Genomic DNA, 20,534 nt, shown 5'->3' with positions numbered 1-20,534 from the left:
AAATCATAGCTTGTGGGGAATCGTGGGCCACACATCTTGAACCACCTATATTTTACGCTTTTATACTCATTCAGAACTTAAAATACGTGTTTCCTATCTGTAAAGTTTTCTTATGCCAAATGAAGAGTTATGAAAAATATTTTGTCCATCCTATATAAGGAATTTGGCCAAATTGCTCGCGAGCCAGGTTTTGGAATCTATGCGATCATACACAGCTCTCTTTTTTATTTCATCATCTGAAATTGCTTTAGAATAACGAAATGAATTGGGAAATCACAGTTTTAGGACAACTCATAAGCTTTGCATGTTATCTAGTCAATTTGGATTTAGTGACCCACGATTCCCCACCATTTTTAAAAATCCACAAAATATTGCTTTTTTTAAAACAGTCAGAATTTGGGGAAAATAACTTATTGAAATTTTTCAAATATTACCTTATGATAGCTTGAAAATGTAGAAAACCATGCCATTTTTTATTTCCATTTTATCTCAAGTTATGGAACAAAGAAAAAAAGTGGCCCATGATTCCCCACTCTCCCATACATATTTTTTTTGCCTTGTGGAATTGAACTATGGGGAAATCCGTTTGGACCTGCCCCGGTGTACCTTATATGAGAAAATTGTCCAGTGCGTGACTATATTTAGCTTAAATAGATGGGGTTCATGCTTTATGATGTTTAAAAAAGTTAATGGATGAACTTGAATGAAAAATTTAACTTTAAGTATCACAAAAACAATGACCATTTATTATGGCCTGACCAGTTACAAGCTTTCTAAAATTATAAATTTAGTCAAAATCCATTCAGAACCAAGAGAGTTTCAGCGAAAGAAGAATTATGGGTCATTTTACGGCTGGCGTTATGAATTGGTTTATATTCAGAACTTCATAAAGAAACTCTATTTAAAACTTTTTATTCAATTCAGTAGGTTCAATTACACGATTGTTTTGAAGAACATAAATTGTAACATATAAAACGACTTCCAAAGGGGTGTCACATGTGCATGTAAGGTAAGGTAATAACACCATTTTTGTTTATGCTGATGATGAGCCAAACATGGAATGTACATTTTAAATTTGCTGAAGAAACCGAAAGGGAAATTGTTCCGAACAATAGATTATCAACTATTCCGACTAAATTTATAACGCCTGTTCTCGCGACGAAGGGCGCGCACATTCAATCGGACCAGAAGGGTGCGCTTTCATCTTATTGTGTTTGGTTTAGAATAAGCTTTTATATTGGTTCCCATTCCATTTTCAACAGATAAAGTGATCAACATAATGACGATGTCCATCCGGTTCTGTGCGAAGTTGCTTGTAGTAGGTACTACCTAGCTCTAGCTCCTACATATTTGTGATTCGATAACGCTGAGATCCAATGCGAGGAGACACGAGTCAACACCTATGAGAGAAAACAATACAATGACCGTCACCGAGCGAAGAACCATCAAGAACCGTGAGGCTGGATAACTCAATAGGGATCGATCGTATTTCTTGGCCGATGAGGAGCTGTTTCTCAATTTTGTTTTGTGAACGTCCAGTTTTGAAATTTCACACCGAATATCATCATAATACTTCAAATGAGTGGAATTAGAAATTTGAGTTTGAAATTCTTAATCTTAATCCTGATTTTAAATTCTTTATCATAACATTGGAATCTAAATTCAGTTTGTGATTGTGCTCAATAGTTGTAATTGAAACGTCTTGAGAAGCACTGCTGCAACAGGTAGCAAATTGGTTCTGGAAAAACAAGGTGAAACATACGTAGGAAACAGAAGAGAGCAATGTAAGCGTAAGATTTATGTTTCTTTATGCTTCGTTGTCCAGCGAGACAGAACTATACCTGCCGGAGCATACACATATTTAGTCCTTGGATGGAAGTACTGAGGTTAAATTATTTTCTCTGCCACCGTATACCCAGCTAGGTACTGATGCCTTGATGCATCCAATCCAATGTAGGTAATGGTTCCGTCCTCATGAAGGCAGCAAATAAAGACGCAAGCGAGCATTGTTAGCTCGGCTTGATCAATTATTTCGAAAACCCATAAATTGAGTTTAATTCAATGTAATAATTTAGTTGTTTGAGGTTCGCTATGGGACACAATGGAATTCAATACAAAGTATACTCAGGTTTAGAAAAAAAATTGATTCAAAATTGAATTTCACAGATCAAATAAAGGATCGTGAACCAGATCTAGAATTCAGAATTCAGATAATTTCACAGAATTCAGATTCAGAGCTCATATTCAAAATTCAGATTCAGATTCAGAGTTCAGATTAAGAATTCCGAATAAGAATTCAGATTCCGAATAAGAATTCAGATTCTGAATTCATAATTCAGATTCAGAATTCAAATTCAAAATTCGGATTAAGATTCAGAATTCAGAATTCAGATTCAGAATTACGTTTTATAGAGTAATCGTTTCGAGTTGCATAGTCGTGGTGATGGGAAATCTTCACCGACACCTGATCTTCATCTTTTATTCTAACCACCTACCAAACTTTCTCTAATTTAACCAACACAAAATCAACAAACAAACATACGGCGATTTATATCAACGAACTTAGATTCAGAATTCAGAGTCCGAATCTATATTCAGAATGCAGTGTTGATCTTTATAGTTATGATTGAAAAATGAATACCGTAATCCGGGGTAAGATTGATCAGCGGGGTGACATTGATCAGTTTGACCTTACTCAAATAAACCTATTCCATTGAAATTCTTACTAACTATGGCCAGTGTATCTTAATCTTGGACCTTCAAAAACTGCAGAGCGTTGATGAATATTTGATCAATGGGTTGAATTAAAAATAAAATGATCTGAACAACCTGAACCTGAACGATCTGCTCTTCCGCCAACACATTTCTCAGCTTCAACAAAATCTCAAACGTGATCCATCGTCATTCTGGAAACACTTTAATCAAAGAAAACGGAACGCATCTATTCCTGCAGACATGAGGTTTAATGGAGTCACTGCCTCTAACTCGACTGAATCGGCTAATATGTTTGCTGATTTCTTCCAAAGTGTGTATATTGTCCAGCTAGTACCGACTCTGACAGCAACTACATCGCCTCTATTCAATCGTACGATATCAATTTACCTTTACCGTGCTTCACTGAGCAGGATATCTACGAACAATTATCTTCGCTTGACCCAACTAAAGGTTCTGGTCCAGATCGCATACCCACCACTTTTTTAAAACTTTGCGCAGCACCTTTAGCTGCCCCGATTTGTAGTATAATAAACCGGTCACTATCGGAAAGATCGTTTCCCAGAGCATGGAAAATTGCGTCCATCTCACCGATTCACAAATCAGGAAATATTAACTGCGTAGAGAATTACCGACCTATATCAATCTTGAACTAAATATCTAAGATTTTTGAAGTCCTAATGCATGAACGAATATATTCCGCTGCAAAACTTTTTATATCTCAGGCTCAACATGGTTTTATGAAGCGAAGATCAACCGTAACCAATCTGATGTGCTATGTAAGTTCTTTGAGTAACAGCATGGAGAAAGGTTTTCAAGTGGACTCTGTTTATGTAGACTTCGCAAAAGCGATTGACCGTGTCCCGCACAAAATACTTGTAGCTAAGCTGGATCAGCTAGGTTTTCCTGAATGGACGCTTGAATGGATTGAGTCATATCTCACGGACCGGGAGTGCCTTCACGAAAATTAAAAACTTGCGCTCGGAAACGTTTGCCATCCCGTCTGGAGTTCCTCAGGGTTCCTCATAATCTTTGTGAACGACCTGTGCGCAATTCTTCAATCCGACACTCTATTGTAATTGAATGCCGACGATCTGAAGATTTTTAGAAAGATTCACAGCACTATAGACTGTCTCGCCCTGCAAGCGGACATCGCTACATTAGAGAGCTGGTGTCAGATGAACGGAATGCAAGCAAATGCGAAAAAGTGCAAGATCATTAATTTTACCCGATCAAGAAATGTTATAAATTTTGACTACCAGCTATCCGGCCTCTGTTTGGAAAATACAAAATCTATTCTTGATCTAGGGATTAAAATCGACAACAGGCTCACTTTCGCCGAGCACATAGCGCTAACCGTGGCAAAGGGATTTGCAGCATTTGGGTTTCTTCGCCGAAACACAAGGGATTTTGACCACATATATGTACTGAAAGCCATCTACTGCTAGTCCGTTCGTAGTATCATGGAGTATGCCGTCCAGGTGTGGGCTCCCTCTCAGAGCACTCAATGCTTTCGCCTCGAACGAGTTCAACCTAGCTTCGTAAGATACGCTCTCCCGCGTCTTCCCTGGAATGACCCGCTCCGACTCCCACCTTATGAGCAAAGGCGTGCTCTGATATGCCTAACTACACTAGAAAAGCGTCGTATTGATCTGCAGCAAGCCTTCATTTTTGATACCTTAACCCACCGTGTTGACTCCGCATACATACTGCAACGCGTCAATATATACGTTTCCAAGAGGACACTTCGGCGACGTCAGTACCTCTGGATACCCTATCACCGTACTGTATATGGCCGGAACCATCCAGTTGATAAATGTTGTGAAAGTTTTAACTCAGTGAGTCATTTGTTTGATTTTAATATGTGTAAACGTAGGTTTAAATTAGTTTTAAGCAGAGTTTCTTAGGCTTAAGCAACTAGACACAACCAAAGACGTAAATAAATAAAAAAAAGCATTACCTTTTCAGTTTTATGCTAGCTGCGGAAAAAGAAACCAAAACAAAAAAACACAAACCAACAACCAGACTCTATAAGTACACCGCCATCATAAATTAAAAAACAATATAGAATAAAACACACAGTGCAAGTATTTTGTTCAAAAAGTGCTACAAAAACCTACAAAAAATCAACAATAGCCCTGGAAAAGAATTTTTAACCGTAAGTCACACATAAAATTATAACATACACAAAAAATCCAACATATTTTAAAATAGTTTGAAACAGAAACCGACAGCAGTAAACGATACACCGTATCAAACCGGACAAAAAAAACGACAACTTTTTCGGTAAGAATCACTTAGATTCTGTAGACGTCAACTTAATTTTGTAATAAATTTTAGTCCCTGATGAAGATCCTATAAGGATCGAAACGTAGGATATGTAAAAATAAAGTCGTTTTTACTAAAAACTTGAGACTGAAAGCCGAGAATCAACCCATTAAAAGTAAACTAAACAGTCGCCCCAAAAAGAGAATTCAGATTCAGAATTCAGATTCAGAATTCAGATTCAGAATTCAGATTCAGAATTCAGATTCAGAATTCAGATTCAGAATTCAGATTCAGAATTCAGATTCAGAATTCAGATTCAGAATTCAGATTCAGAATTCAGATTCAGAATTCAGATTCAGAATTCAGATTCAGAATTCAGATTCAGAATTCAGATTCAGAATTCAGATTCAGAATTCAGATTCAGAATTCAGATTCAGAATTCAGATTCAGAATTCAGATTCAGAATTCAGATTCAGAATTCAGATTCAGAATTCAGATTCAGAATTCAGATTTAGAATTCAGATTCAGAATTCAGATTCAGAATTCATATTCAGAATTCAGATTCAGAATTCAGATTCAGAATTCAGATTCAGAATTCAGATTCAGAATTCAGATTCAGATTTCAGATTCAGAATTCAGATTCAGAATTCAGATTCAGAATTCAGATTCAGAATTCAGATTCAGAATTCAGATTCAGAATTCAGAATCAGAATTCAGATTCAGAATTCAGATTCAGAATTCAGATTCAGAATTCAGATTCAGAATTCAGATTCAGAATTCAGATTCAGAATTCAGATTCAGAATTCAGATTCAGAATTCAGATTCAGAATACAGATTCAGAATTCAGATTCAGAATTCAGATTCAGAATTCAGATTCAGAATTCAGATTCAGAATTCAGATTGAGAATTCAGATTCAGAATTCAGATTCAGAATTCAGATGCAGAATTCAGATTCAGAATTCAGATTCAGAATTCAGATTCAGAATTCAGATTCAGAATTCAGATTCAGAATTCAGATTCAGAATTCAGATTCAGAATTCAGATTCAGAATTCAGATTCAGAATTCAGATTCAGAATCCAGATTCAGAATTCAGATTCAGAATACAGATTCAGAATTCAGATTCAGAATTCAGATTCAGAATTCAGATTCAGAATTCAGATTCAGAATTCAGATTCAGAATTCAGATTCAGAATTCAGATTCAGAATTCAGATTCAGAATTCAGATTCAGAATTCAGATTCAGAATTCAGATTCAGAATTCAGATTCAGAATTCAGATTCAGAATTCAGATTCAGAATTCAGATTCAGAATTCAGATTCAGAATTCAGATTCAGAATTCAGATTCAGAATTCAGATTCAGAATTCAGATTCAGAATTCAGATTCAGAATTCAGATTCAGAATTCAGATTCAGAATTCAGATTCAGAATTCAGATTCAGATTCAGAATTCAGATTCAGAATTCAGATTCAGAATTCAGATTCAGAATTCAGATTCAGAATTCAGATTCAGAATTCAGATTCAGAATTCAGATTCAGAATTCAGATTCAGAATTCAGATTCAGAATTCAGATTCAGAATTCAGATTCAGAATTCAGATTCAGAATTCAGATTCAGAATTCAGATTCAGAATTCAGATTCAGAATTCAGATTCAGAATTCAGATTCAGAATTCAGATTCAGAATTCAGATTCAGAATTCAGATTCAGAATTCAGATTCAGAATTCAGATTCAGAATTCAGATTCAGAATTCAGATTCAGAATTCAGATTCAGAATTCAGATTCAGAATTCAGATTCAGAATTCAGATTCAGAATTCAGATTCAGAATTCAGATTCAGAATACAGATTCAGAATTCAGATTCAGAATTCAGATTCAGAATTCAGATTCAGAATTCAGATTCAGAATTCAGATTGAGAATTCAGATTCAGAATTCAGATTCAGAATTCAGATGCAGAATTCAGATTCAGAATTCAGATTCAGAATTCAGATTCAGAATTCAGATTCAGAATTCAGATTCAGAATTCAGATTCTCTTTTTGGGGCGACTGTTTAGTTTACTTTTAATGGGTTGATTCTCGGCTTTCAGTCTCAAGTTTTTTAGTAAAAACGACTTTATTTTTACATATGTATGTATGGATATGTAAAAATAAAGTCGTTTTTACTAAAAAACTTGAGACTGAAAGCCGAGAATCAACCCATTAAAAGAATTCAGATTCAGAATTCAGATTCAGAATTCAGATTCAGAATTCAGATTCAGAATTCAGATTCAGAATTCAGATTCAGAATTCAGATTCAGAATTCAGATTCAGAATTCAGATTCAGAATTCAGATTCAGAATTCAGATTCAGAATTCAGATTCAGAATTCAGATTCAGAATTACGTTTTATAGAGTAATCGTTTCGAGTTGCATAGTCGTGGTGATGGGAAATCTTCACCATCAACTTATTTTCTTCTTTTATTCTATCCGTTTATCATTTTTAATTCTATACATTCTTACTATAAAGACACTCTCACTGATTTGAAGGGTGATACGGTCAAAATTTGGTCAATATCAACTTGACGTATTTCTTTCAATTTTGCATTTAAAAAACCTGAACACCCCTCATTGTAAAGGTGTGTGTGTAGAATGTTGCTGATATTTTGATTTTGGAATTCACTCTTCAGTTGTCAAAATGCCGTCCAAGGAAGAAGAGCAGCGTATCAAAATCAAAATTTCTCGCACGCAAAGCTGCAAAATCGCTAAAAATTGCCAAATCAACCGTTACAAATGTAATTGAAGTGTTTGGGGAACGTTTGTCGGCAGCCAGGAAGTCTGGATCGGGGGGAAATCGAAAACCGGAAGCCGCTGAGACGACAAAGAGAGTTGCCGGTAGTTTCAAGCGAAACCCTAACCTCTCTATCCGAGATGCCGCAAATAAGCTGGGTGTATCGTCTACAACCGTGCATCGAGTCAAAAAACGAGCCGGACTATCGACTCACAAGAAGGTAGTGACTCAAAATCGCGATGATAAACAAAATACGACGGCCAAAGCGGGATCCCGGAGGCTGTACAAGTTTGACTGCGTGGTAATGGACGACGAAACCTACGTCAAAGCCGACTACAAGCAGCTTCCGGGACAGGAGTTTTATACGGCAAAAAGAAGGGAAAAGGTAGCAGATATTTTCAAGCACATGAAACTGTCAAAGTTCGCGAAAAAATATCTGGTTTGGCAAGTCATCTGTACCTGTGGTTTGAAAAGCAGCATTTTCATAGCTTCCGGGACTGTCAACCAAGAAATTTACGTGAAAGAGTGTTTGAGACGTTTGTCTGCTGCCTTTCCTGAAGAAACAGGGTTGTTCCGTACTGTTTTGGCCGGATTTGGCATCTTGCCATTACGGTAAAAAGGCCATGGAGTGGTACGCCGCCAACAGCGTGCAGGTGGTTCCCAAGGACAAGAACCCTCCCAACACGCAAGAGCTCCACCCATTTGAGAAATACTGGGCTATTGTCAAGCGGAACCTAAAGAAGACATAAAAAACTGCTAAGGACGAGGCAGTTCAAGGCAAACTGGCTTTCTGCGGCGAAGAAGGTGGACAATGTGGCTGTACAAAATCTGATGGCAGGGGTTAAGCGTAAGGCCCGGCAATTCGGATTTGGAAAAGCGGAAGCCTAACTGAATATTTTTCCTGAATTTTATACTAATTAAACTTGAAATAGAAATTTAATTTGACTTTTTAAATAAACGATTTCACCGATTTACACGCGTTTTCCCTTGACCAAATTTTGACCGTACCACCCTTTAACTAACACAAAATCAACAAACAAACACTTAGATTCAGAATTCAGATTCCGAATCGCTGCAGCGCGTTGTTGAAAACTGCAGCGCGTTGTTAAATATTTAATCAATGGGTTGAATTAAAAATAAAATGATCTGCACATCACCTTTTCAGTTTTATGCTAGATGCGGAAAAAGCACTCAAAAGTGTGCTTATTTTATTTTTCCAAAAAATCAGATTGTTTTCTCAATAGATACGAAGAGCTTTCTATAAAACTTTTCATATTTACAATATAAAATTCTCAATTGTATTCCTTTTTCTATAAACCACTTGCTGCATTTTGAGTAGCTATCACCGGTCGTGTTTGCCTTCGTATTAGCTGTCCTGCTGTCAGTGAGTTCAATATTTACGTTTTGTATAGAAGTGCAGTTTTTTGTTCAAAAGTTTTTGTTGAATATTTACGTGATAAACGCCCGCAAATACATTCCCCGTCCAGGTACAAGGTCCTACTCGAACTATCCGAAGGAAACCTTGGAATTAGCTTTGAAGGCAGCCGAGGAAAATGGAATGTCCAATCCAGGAAGCATCGCGGCACTACAGAATCGCTTGTATCCTTTCTGATCAAGAAAATTCGTTAAAACCGTCAAAACAGAGACTGATCATTGTAGCCCCGAAGCATCAAATTCTGAACAGAGACGGATGAAATCGAGGAGTCCAGTACTGGTTTTAAAAATATGAAACATGTCACATTCCCCTTAACAGAAAAAAAAAATCGCAAAATATTGCAAAAAGTAATTACAGTATTCACAAGTTAAAAGACAACTTGTCCAATTGAAGCGACTCTGGAAATATTTTCTTAAGAATTTTATTCATTTCAATGTTGAGAAACTCTACAAGGCCTCTGTCATCAGAGCTAATTCAAAAACATCTTGACACAGAACCGAAATGCCGCGACAAGTGCTCAATGCAGTTCAATGTGACCGACATAAAAGAATTTCATTATGATTGAGTGCTACCGTCGAGTGACAATGGTTGTACAATATATGGAGCCAGCCAGCAGCACATTACGACTGGCCGGCCGGAGTTATTCCATACATCTCGCTCCAAGGTCGGCAATTTTTTATTCCCATTTATCAAAAACATAATACTGAGACAGTTCTCGGCTAAATGTCACCCGTTCACCTTCATTTCATGTTATCGCATTTAATTCCTGAATGATTTAGATTTTATTGAAAAACATGCTCAAAAGCGCCACAAATGTAAAGTGGTATCAAGCGATCGTCACACTTGCCGATATTTAGAAACGGAAAGCTATCTTAGTAGGCTACAACCGAATAGGTTACAACAGAGTCACGACATTTTTCACTTTTAGGTTACATCATAGTATCATCGTCGAGGTACTTGCATCAGCCCTTTCTATGAACCCAAGACGGGCTAATCGGGATGTAAAAGGCAGAACAAATGGTACCACAATATTTGTTTTGGAAGTTTTTTCTCCTTCCGTAGGGGATTGTACGCCGGTGTCATCAAAAGGCGCTAGAAATCGAGATTCGGGAACGTAAGTGGAGATGGATTGGGCACACGCTGCGAAGAGATGAAAACGAGATTTGCAGAGAGGCGCTAGATTGGAATCCAGAAGGTCATCGAAGAAGAGGCAGACCCAGAAAATTCGTGGCGGCGAAGCCTAGCCGCTGAAATCCGAACTGTCGACGAGAATCTTAACTGGGACCAGGTGAAGACGCTGGCTCTGGATCGTCAACAATGGAGGTCTTTTACCACGGCCCTATGCACCGGAGGATCGGCGCGGGATCATTAAGTAAGTAAGTAAGTAAGTAAGTAGGGGATTGTAGCTATTCGATTGGTTAGAAAATACAACCAAAAGTACATGTATAGTTGCACTATTTATCATTTCTCAAGATGACTTTTTTCGGCAAAGAATCGTGCTTTCATTTGAAGATTTTTTTTTGTGCACATGGTTCGTTGCACCTTTCGGTACAAACAACTGGAACAACATTAAATAAAACGATTCACAACAAAGTAGGCATGAGGTAGCAAGTGCTTTGTGGAAGTACATGATAGGTTCGTGTAAACAAATGTTGATCGTAATCTCCGCTTGCTTCGATTGTGAAATCGATATTTAACTGCCCATGGCGATCACTGGAAGCTGACATTAGATGAATCAATTAGAATGAGTTTGACGCAAAGTGTGAACCTTTTTCATTTTTAGTTTAGAAAATAAAAAGGTTCTGGTGAAGTTAATTATCGATTTTGGAGTGACTAATCAGTAGGCGCATTGATAATTCTTCTAATCAATTAAAACTTTGAAAAAAAATCTAGATGTTTTGTAATCTTCAATTGACCTTTTTCAACCACAAACCATCATAAGTAGTATGTTGTTTTCCGAAAGTTTACGGGTGATGTCGAACAGTTGTCATTAACGAGTTATCGATTCCAAGAATAATGGGAACCCGTCTGTTACCGCGTTTAATTTTTCAACGCCTGCTGCGTTTAAAGTAAATCAAAGCATTCACGGTTTTAATCCGATACCAGTCGATGCCACCAGTTCTTGTGCAGCAGGCCATGCAGGAGAACAAGTTCCGGGATTCGCGCCAACACTTTTGCGGGGCACATTCGTTCCACTACTCGCCGCAAAACAATTTGTAAATGAGCGTTGTTAATACCCGACGTCTGATTAATTAATACTGCCCCGTTCTTGGTGCAATTGCAACAAGCCAACAACTGCCGAAGCCGTTGAGTCCTACTGGATTCTGTTCGTAAATAGGTAGGCACCATCATCTCTTGAATCGTACCAGTATCGATGGTAGCCCTCTACCTGCAAACATAAATGGCCTGAGCAAATGAATTTAAATGACCACCGATCGGATCGAATCGAATTCAGAATGGAAGATCTGCCACAATCAATGGGGTTGAATTAATCAATGTAAATAATAGTAATATTTCAATGGAAGCTTTACTGATGTGCTTGTAATTTCGTTTTCTAGAAGGCAATAGCATTCGAATTCCAATAATAACTACGCTGAATAAGAAAAAATGTATATGTGTTCGGTATATTATTGTGCCCTATGCTCTCAAGCAGGCATGAAAATTTTCATTCATTCACGTTGACGGCGAAATTTATTTTGGAAACGTGTGAATTTTAAATTTTGAAAAAAAAAATAGATCAGGTAGAACTTTTTACAGGCAACAAAATGCTGTCAAAATTTTGAATGTCCGATTACTAGTAAACGAGTTATAAGCAAAAGAAAGTGTCCCATTTCTAAAAGAACTAAGCTCTAACCCTCATCCGTCCCTAAAATTTTTACCCGTTACACTGCCGTTCTAAGCAAGAATGTCCCATGTGACTTTTGGATCATTTTCACTTTTACGGTCTCTTTTAGTGTTAACTTTCGAATAAAAACACAAACAAGTATACTTTGTTCTGAACTTATACGAAATTTTCATCAAGGTGGTTGTCTCTATGTTGATAGTTCTACGCAAGAATGTCACACTAGAGAAAATTCTATGAAAAATGCAAAATGTTTTCTTCTCAATCGGTTGCAAAATCTAGACATTATGGCAGAAACATGTACTATTTGTTTGTGTGCACGACTCTTTTGCTTGACCTTCACACTTAAGTTGGTATCAATTAACTGCCTCCAACAAAATTATGGCACAAAACACTGAACTTTCAATGAAACCCTCTTTTTCTGTTCCATGGCCCGAAATTCGATAATTGAAACCAATTTTACGTTCCTCAAAACTCCCTTGTGCCATTTTTTCTTTTAAAATTATATGTAAAATTACGTCAGGAACTTGAAAACAGTGATCAGTGAATATAGACGCCCCTTTCGCCGACCCTTGACACGGAACATGCTACCTGGAGTCAATTGCTCATAGTTTATAACCCTCATCTGAACATTTTCATCTCAATCTGATGCATGATCACGACAATATCGCGAAAACAGTGAGCAACTAACATGGACGGCCTTTTTTTTGACCACGATTCAAAACTTGACACCTGAAATCAATTATATTTTCTGTTAAACTCCCATGTGCCAATTTTCATTACAATTCTATGCTCAATCAAGAGAATATCGTAAAAACAGTGAACAGATAATAACCCCTTTTGCCGACCCCTGAGTCAAGATTTGAAACCTGAAAGCAAAAGAGCGTCCCTCAAAACTCCTATGCGGAAATTTTCATCTCAATCCAATGTAGAATAACGTCAAAATCACAAAAACATTAAAGTTGTTTATGGACGACTCCTTCAGCCGACTTCTGATCCGCAATTCGAAACTTGAAATCGATTGCTCGTCTTTCAAAACACTCATGTGCAAATTTTCATTACAATCCAAAGTATAATAACAACAATATCGCAAAAACATTAATCAGTGAATATGGACGACTCCCTTGGCCGACCCCTGACCCTAAATTTGATAACTTTAATCGACTGCTCGTCTCTCAAAACACTCATGTGCAATTTTTCATCACAATCCGATGTATAATAACGCCAATATCGCAAAAACATTAATCAGTTGATATGGACGACCCCTATGGCCGACCCCTGACCCTAAATTTGATAACTGTAATCGCTTGCTCGTCTCTCAAAACACTCATGTGCAAATTTTCATCACAATCCGACGGAAAATAACGTCAATAACGTGAAAACAATATTTGTCTTGTATGGACGACCCCCTTCAGAAGGGGTCGTCCAAAAATCTAAAAACATTTTTCATCATTCCTGGTCCTAATGAGCATCCATACCAAATTTCAGATCTCTAGCTCTTAAGACGGCTGAGTCTATAGAGGACAAACAAACAAACAAACATACAGATAATTGCTTTTTATATATATAGATATATTAAAAAATATTTATCAATGATTTCAAGAAATACTCTGACTTTTTCATAAAATCTCTTTTTTATATTTGCAAACTTTTTTCAGTCATGTATTGAATTATATTTTTTACCATAGAAGCAAAACCTTTGCAAAATCATGATATTTTACACAAAATCACCTGGAAAAAGTAATTGGAATCTGGTTGGAACCTTTTCTTGAGTAGGCATATCGAAGAATTTGATTTCTTAAATCCGGTTTTAACATAAATTTTGTTGTTCATCAGAACACATCTATTATATTGCGTAAAAACCGGATGCACAGATTGCGATCTTTGGAACTGATCATTATTAGTTATTTACTTGGTGTCTACTAATCAGGCAACACTTTTTGCCTGCCGGAAATTGATTTTTTGAACTATTTAAGGAGTCTGCATTCAGTTGTCCCCAATAATATATTTAAGATCAAGGGTTGCACTCCCATGGTTGGTTTGAACTTCGTGTGGATCCTAGAGTGGCTCCTTATACTTCTTAAACATTTGGTTTGAAAAAAAAATTCAGAAAAAACCAACAGTTCTTGAGCTTTCAAGTCAACAGTGAAGAATTTTCGAGGCGCAAAATGTGTAAAAGGAGCAAATTTGTGCAAAATTCTTTTTACCATGTCTTTTCGCATCGTAAATATCTCAAACACACGTTAACTTAAATATCCATAAAAAAAAGGCAAGATAGTCCTTTTCATAACCCACACAACGCTACTAAAGTTTTGCATATCCGAGCTCTATTAACGTAGCTATCACCGAAATAAAGTGCCCGGATACTAAATGATCATAGCCTTAAGTCGGTGTATGTCTTTTTTTTAACATTCCACTTGAACATGGACGTGAAGTTTGATATCAAACTTTGAAATCAATATTCCAATCATTATATAACAACAGGAAAAAACAGTAATTTTACAGAATGTTTTGTCACACATCACAGAGTTTTTGAAATATTTCACAGATTTCACATAATTTTGTAATTTTTTTCATTTTTTTTTCAATGACTTTTCAATAAAATTGATTAAAGTAGCGCAACAAAAAACTGTCACAGATTTTTCGAGTACAATCCCAGAATCCAGTGATTCTAAGAAATGCCTACAAAGACATGAGGATTATTTTTTTTTTTTTTTATTAAGGACCTTTTTGACATTCGGTCCCCATGTGGATTAGGATGTGTCGTTTTGCAACTTTATCCGAATTTCAAAAACCGTGTTGCCTGAAAAGTTTTCTTTTTGGCCAATAGTTACGAGCGATATATTTTTTTTTTGCAGATTTTTAAAATGAGATTTAACTACCCGAATTTTGATTAAAAATTATGTATGGGAGAGTGAGGAATCACAGGCCACTTTTTTTCGTTGTTCCATAACTTCTTTATTATAAAAGATAAAATGAAAATAAAAATTGGTATGGTTTTCTACATTTTTTAGGTATCATAAGGTATTTTTTTTAAAGTTTTTAATAAGTTATTTTCTCTACATTCTGACTGTTTGAAAAAAAGCAATATTTTTTGGATTTTGAAAAATGGTGGGGAATCGTGGGCCACCAAATCCAAATTGACCAAAGTTTATGAGTTGACCCAAAACTGTGATTTCCTAATTCATTTCGTTATTTTAAAGCAATTTCAGATGACGAAATAAAAAAGAGAGCTGTGTATGACCGCATAGATTCCAAAACCTGGCTCGCGAACGTTTTGGCAAAATTTCTTATATAGGATGGACAAAATATTTTTCATAACTCTTCATTTGGCATAAGAAAACTTTACAGACAGGAAAAACGTATTTTAAGTTCTGAATGTGTATAAAAACATAAAAATATAGGTGATTCAAGATGTTTGGCCCACGATTCCCACAAGCTATGATTTGCAAATTGGTTGCGTTTGTGTGACTTATTGATGTTTGATCAAATATTCCTTTTCCACGTGAAAGATCATGACAAAACTAAGATCATAAGCGTATAAGCTTATGTTTGTTATGCACTTTAGGTTCCCCATCGATGAAATTAGCGGGTGTTTTTTTAATTATGTAAGTAAATTTTTCTTACTTTTTTAGCTTGATAAATAAAAGAAGCATATAATGCGTATTTCAGCCAACAACATATAGGAATATATGCTCACGCAAAGCGACGACGATGACAGTTGGCTTGAGATTTTTATCTCAACACACATCTGAGATATTAAAAGTGGCCCACGTTTCCCCATAGCCCACGATACCCCACTCTCCTCTATGAAAAAGCTATAACTTGTTCGGAGTATGTCACTTTTGTTTTTCTTGGATATTTTGTTCTCACGAAATGCAAATGATATTATAATATGGAGCTTACTGGAAAACATTCTGGCTACAACTTTGCCAAAGATGGCGAAATTGAGGTGCGACAAAAAAGTTATAACGTCCCACACAGAGCATTCTTTTTTCTTAAAAAGAAACTAGCAGCACTGACAGATTTTCCATCTATTTTTCAGAAATATTATTTTAGCATAAAAATGTTTTTTGTTCTGATGAAATTATTTTCTCTATCATTTGAAGAAAAAAAATTAAGGTTACCAGGATTAAGAGTTACTAGATGTCATGATTTTGCAAAAATTACTTAAACCAGATAGAACTGTCTTTTTTTCTTCAGCTTTTAATTAAGAACAAATTTGAAACATTAAAAAAAAAGATTTTTATTAAATTTTAGATATTTCCATTTAGCTTATTGCGACCAAAGAAATCCATGCCTATTTTCAAAAGAGTTAACCTTGTCTGAAGCCTCCGACACTGTACAATGGGGAAAAAGTGTATAAACCGCGAAGAAGTTTAATATCTTAACTCCTACACGGATCAAATCGATGATAATATACTTTTCTTTAGCGGAAATGTGGAGAATCAATTGGAAATATTTGCAGACGCCACACGGGCTGACTAATGCAGATATGCCTTTTAAACTCCATTTTTTGTAAAAAAAATCCAGAAAAACACTGGTTCGAATTGGAAAATTTTGAACAAAACCAGACCAATCTTGTGTGATTTTTCGCGAGAAATCGATTGAAGACTATTTGAGCCACCACACGCATCAGAAACTAGTGTAATGGCCATTTTACCCAATTTTCCAACATTTTTTATATAGTTCAGAATAAGCTGGTTTGGACTGGAAGTTTTTGGAGCAAATGCGACTTATCTAGTGTTTTTTTTTTGTTTTTTCGAGGAATTTAATGAATGCCATTGCTACCAACGCACGCATCGGAAAATGGAGTTATGGCTGCTTTAACATCAGTTCCCCTACATTTTTAAAATATTTTAGAAAAAGCATGTTTGGATTGAAAATTTAAACCGCATCGAAAAATAGAGTTATGGCTGTTTTATCTTAAATTCCCCAAACATATTTCAGCCATAGCTCCATTTTCCGAAGCCTGCGGTGCCTCAAAAAGCCTTCATTCGATTTCTCGGGAAAACCACACAACCAAAACAGGACTCCATATTCCAATGCGTACGGTGGCACAAATAGCCTTAATTCGATTCCTCGGAAAAAATCACATAAGATAGATCTCATTTGATTCAAAATTGCGAAACCCGAACAAGCATTTTCTGAACTATATTAAAAATTTAGAGGAATTGAAAGTAAAACAGTCATAGCTCCATCTTCTGACGAGTGCTGTGGCTCAAATAGCATCCATGCGATTTCTTGAAAAAAATCACACAAGATAAGTCTCATTTGGTTCAAAATGTTTGTGGGTAAAATCAGCAATAACCCAATCTTTCGAAGCGTGTGGTAGCTCAAATAGCCTTCATTTGATTCCATGGGAACAATCTCACACGATAGGCCTACTTTTCTTTAAAATTTTCTAGTCTAAGTCAGCCACGAGACACCCTAATGAGGTCCTCGATATCAAATCGATACTTGTGCATTCCTACAGAACTTAATGGAAAATTAAACTCCGATCTATTAACTGCATAAGAATGGCTGTATACTTCTGAGCTTAAAATAAAATGATATGAGAACCGATTGTTCGGATTAATGTAGAATTCCACACGCTTCTGAACTGATTCAATTGATCTAAACAAAGCCTCATAAATTTAGTTTAGCTAAATCGTGCAATTTCATACTGTAGAACGATTTAAAATATCACCACCATAATTCACAACTCAATCTTGAAATCTTTCTAGTGTAGGTATATAAATACTCCCACGATTGGCAAGTGGCTTAACGTATCCGAAATCAGTAGGTTTCGAAAACAAACGTATGAACATGGGAAGGGAGTTGTAGATCAGTTTATTTGATCCATTCACTTCTTAAGTCGTGCTTCCCGATCACATAACACATCGGATTCTGGTTGGTTGGTTCCTGCAATTAAGAATGTCATTGAAACACAAACGGAGCGATGGATCAATCTTTACCCACTAAAGCTAACTGCAGCGAATAAACTAATGATCATGGGGTGCTTTTAGATTCGGTGTACATTCCACAAAACGCTCAATAACGTCAAATCTACCACTACTGGAGATTAGATGAAAATGGCATCACGTTTTGGCGGTCAGGCTCTCGGATGCTGTTGGTTGATGGACCGACAATAGATTCCTTGGGTGACGATGCAACTTTGGATTAGATTTCAATATAATATGTTTTGTTTTAAAACCAAACGTGACGAGCCATCGTTCATCAACTACCAGAATCGGTTGAGCTTGCCTTGACAGCATGTTGATCTAGTCATCCTTGAACTTATCTTACGCGCTGGCCTTCTTTGTTGCCGCCAATTTAATCATTTTCTAGCACTTGAATCAGCAACGTTCACACTTCTTTTAGACTCAACTAATGCATCTAAAAAAATGATTGATACTTTGAAACAAATCTGATGATTCTTTCTTGGTACATTTCGTACTTGAAAATTATCCATCATCCTGAAAGCTTGAACGTTACTACAAAACGTGTTACAATTAGCTTTTGATTGTCAGTATTTCCTGACATAAATTTTTCATGGAAATTGTTTCTCAGTAGAAAGAATTAAAACTGTTCCCAGCAATAATTATTCATCATGCTCATAGAGTGCGAAATGTTTCCTTTATTTTTTGCTTTTTTATGCGTTTTTTGTGGGTAAGTATGAATATACAATCGGTAATATATTAGGGTAAGTTATGCTGATGATTCACGATTGTGCACATCAAAGTTACGGAAAACTTCATGGCTCATACCTCTGAGACGGTTGCTTAGATGGTAATACATACTGTCAATATCTTTGATGAACAACATACCATGTCTTTTTTATTCTGCGCAAGGTTATTTACTCAAATCCGTACTTGAAATTTTTACCCGTGTTATAGTCCCTGGAGTGTCGATTTTACACTCCTGACTAAAAAAACCAATAATCTCTCTTGTTTCCTAACCGATTAATACAACACTTATAGTTTCGGAAATCTCGAGATGTAACTCAAACAGGCTTCTCAGTCAATATTCAGCTTCAACACTTTAATTTTCCGTTATTCAAAGTCTTGGAAAAAAAATCCGAAAAACATGCTTCGTTGAAAAGACTGTAGATCAGCTACGGAATGTTAAAAAAAATCATTTAATGTTTAATAAAGCTGAAGTTAACAGCTATACGTTGCACATAAGGATATATTTTTTGGAATTTTTAAGGATCATGACCACAAAAAATGTAATAAAGTGGTGTGAAAACCGTAATTTTCAACCAATAAACCGTCAAAATTGTTTTAGTCACATGAGATAAATTTAGAAAAGAGGATTGAAAAGTTGACGCAATGTGGCACATTTTTGCATTTTTACAATGTCAAAAACGATACACAAAATTTTTGACGAATTTTCAAAGGTAGCAGTTTTTCGAACTTTTTGTGAATTTGCAATTTCTAGGATTTTCTTGCACTCAAATTCAACTTTGCACTGGTTTTTGAGTATGATCTTAAAACATTCCAAAAAATATACCCTTATGTGCAACGTATAGCTATTAACTTCAGCTTCTTGGACATTAAGTGAAATATTTTTAACATTCCGTAACTGATTTACAGTCTTTTTTCCGAAGCATGTTTTTTCGGGTTTTTTTTCTTAGACTTTGAATGATGGAAAGCCGAAGTGCTGGAGGTGAATGACATTTGGGAGTTATATTTAAGTTAAATTTAGAGGTTTCCAAAACTATAAATTTAGTAAAAATCGATTGAGAAACAAGAGAGATATACCGGTTTTAAGCGAGGAGTGTCAAATTGACACTCTAGGTCTGATTAGATAATTTTTTTTGGGGTTTCAGGGTGCGTCCATAAAACAATGAATGATGCAAAGTTCAAGATTTCAAGAATTCATTGAGGGTCCCCGAAGAAGTTGTTTTATTTGGATGCACCCGAGCAAAGCTACAAGCCGCCAAACTTCCAATAGTATCATATAGGCACTCAAGGGCGGATTAGGGTTAAATTACTAGAATTGTTGACTTTTACAGTAAGTAGGCGAGGCGAGCGCAGCTATTCTGTAATTTAATAGATCGAATTACCTTCTGTTTACCCCCCTTGATTCGCGTTGATTTTTATACAAGTCTTCGGTGAAGATAAATTGAAATTTACTGCTCAAACTTTTTAGGCCCCACTTACCTTTGGCATTTATATTCTTGATGTTATTGTTGGAGCTACTGTTGGAGCCACCGCCACTCCCAGAAATAATGGTGATGCTACCGGTACCATTGGTGTTGCTGTTGTTGTTGTTGTTTTTGCTGCCGTTGCAATTTTCATTATTAGCGTTCAGATCGTTCTCATCCGCCGCCAGTATTCTCAGCTCATCTTCGGTGTCCATGACAATCTCCGGACTCCAGGAGCAGGGCGCCGTCAGTGCATCCAGATTGCCGATGGGCGATGGCAGTAGGTCTTTGTGGTAGGAATTGTGCCGATTCCGACCAACGACTGGGGCTGTTTGTTCCATTATTCGGGCCATCATTTTCAGTAGAAAGAAAAAAAAAAAACGTT

At 36.3% G+C, this 20,534-nt stretch overlaps 1 protein-coding gene across 5 annotated transcripts in view; it reads right to left on the bottom strand.

Moving 5' to 3' along the window:
* Nucleotides 1-20,534, bottom strand: part of LOC129746801 (protein outspread) — a 609,098-nt gene that overhangs the window by 88,431 nt on the left and 500,133 nt on the right. For all 5 annotated transcript variants that reach the window (XM_055740681.1, XM_055740680.1, XM_055740684.1 and 2 more), the window contains one exon: nt 20,166-20,477. In XM_055740681.1, coding sequence (XP_055596656.1) covers nt 20,166-20,477 — 312 coding nt within the window. The remainder of the gene's footprint in view (nt 1-20,165; nt 20,478-20,534) is intronic.

Source organism: Uranotaenia lowii, chromosome 2 (assembly GCF_029784155.1).
Source record: "Uranotaenia lowii strain MFRU-FL chromosome 2, ASM2978415v1, whole genome shotgun sequence".
Lineage (NCBI taxonomy): Eukaryota > Metazoa > Arthropoda > Insecta > Diptera > Culicidae > Uranotaenia > Uranotaenia lowii.
The sequence above is the reverse complement of the archived record's forward strand: the minus strand, read 5'-3'. Positions and strand labels throughout refer to the sequence as shown.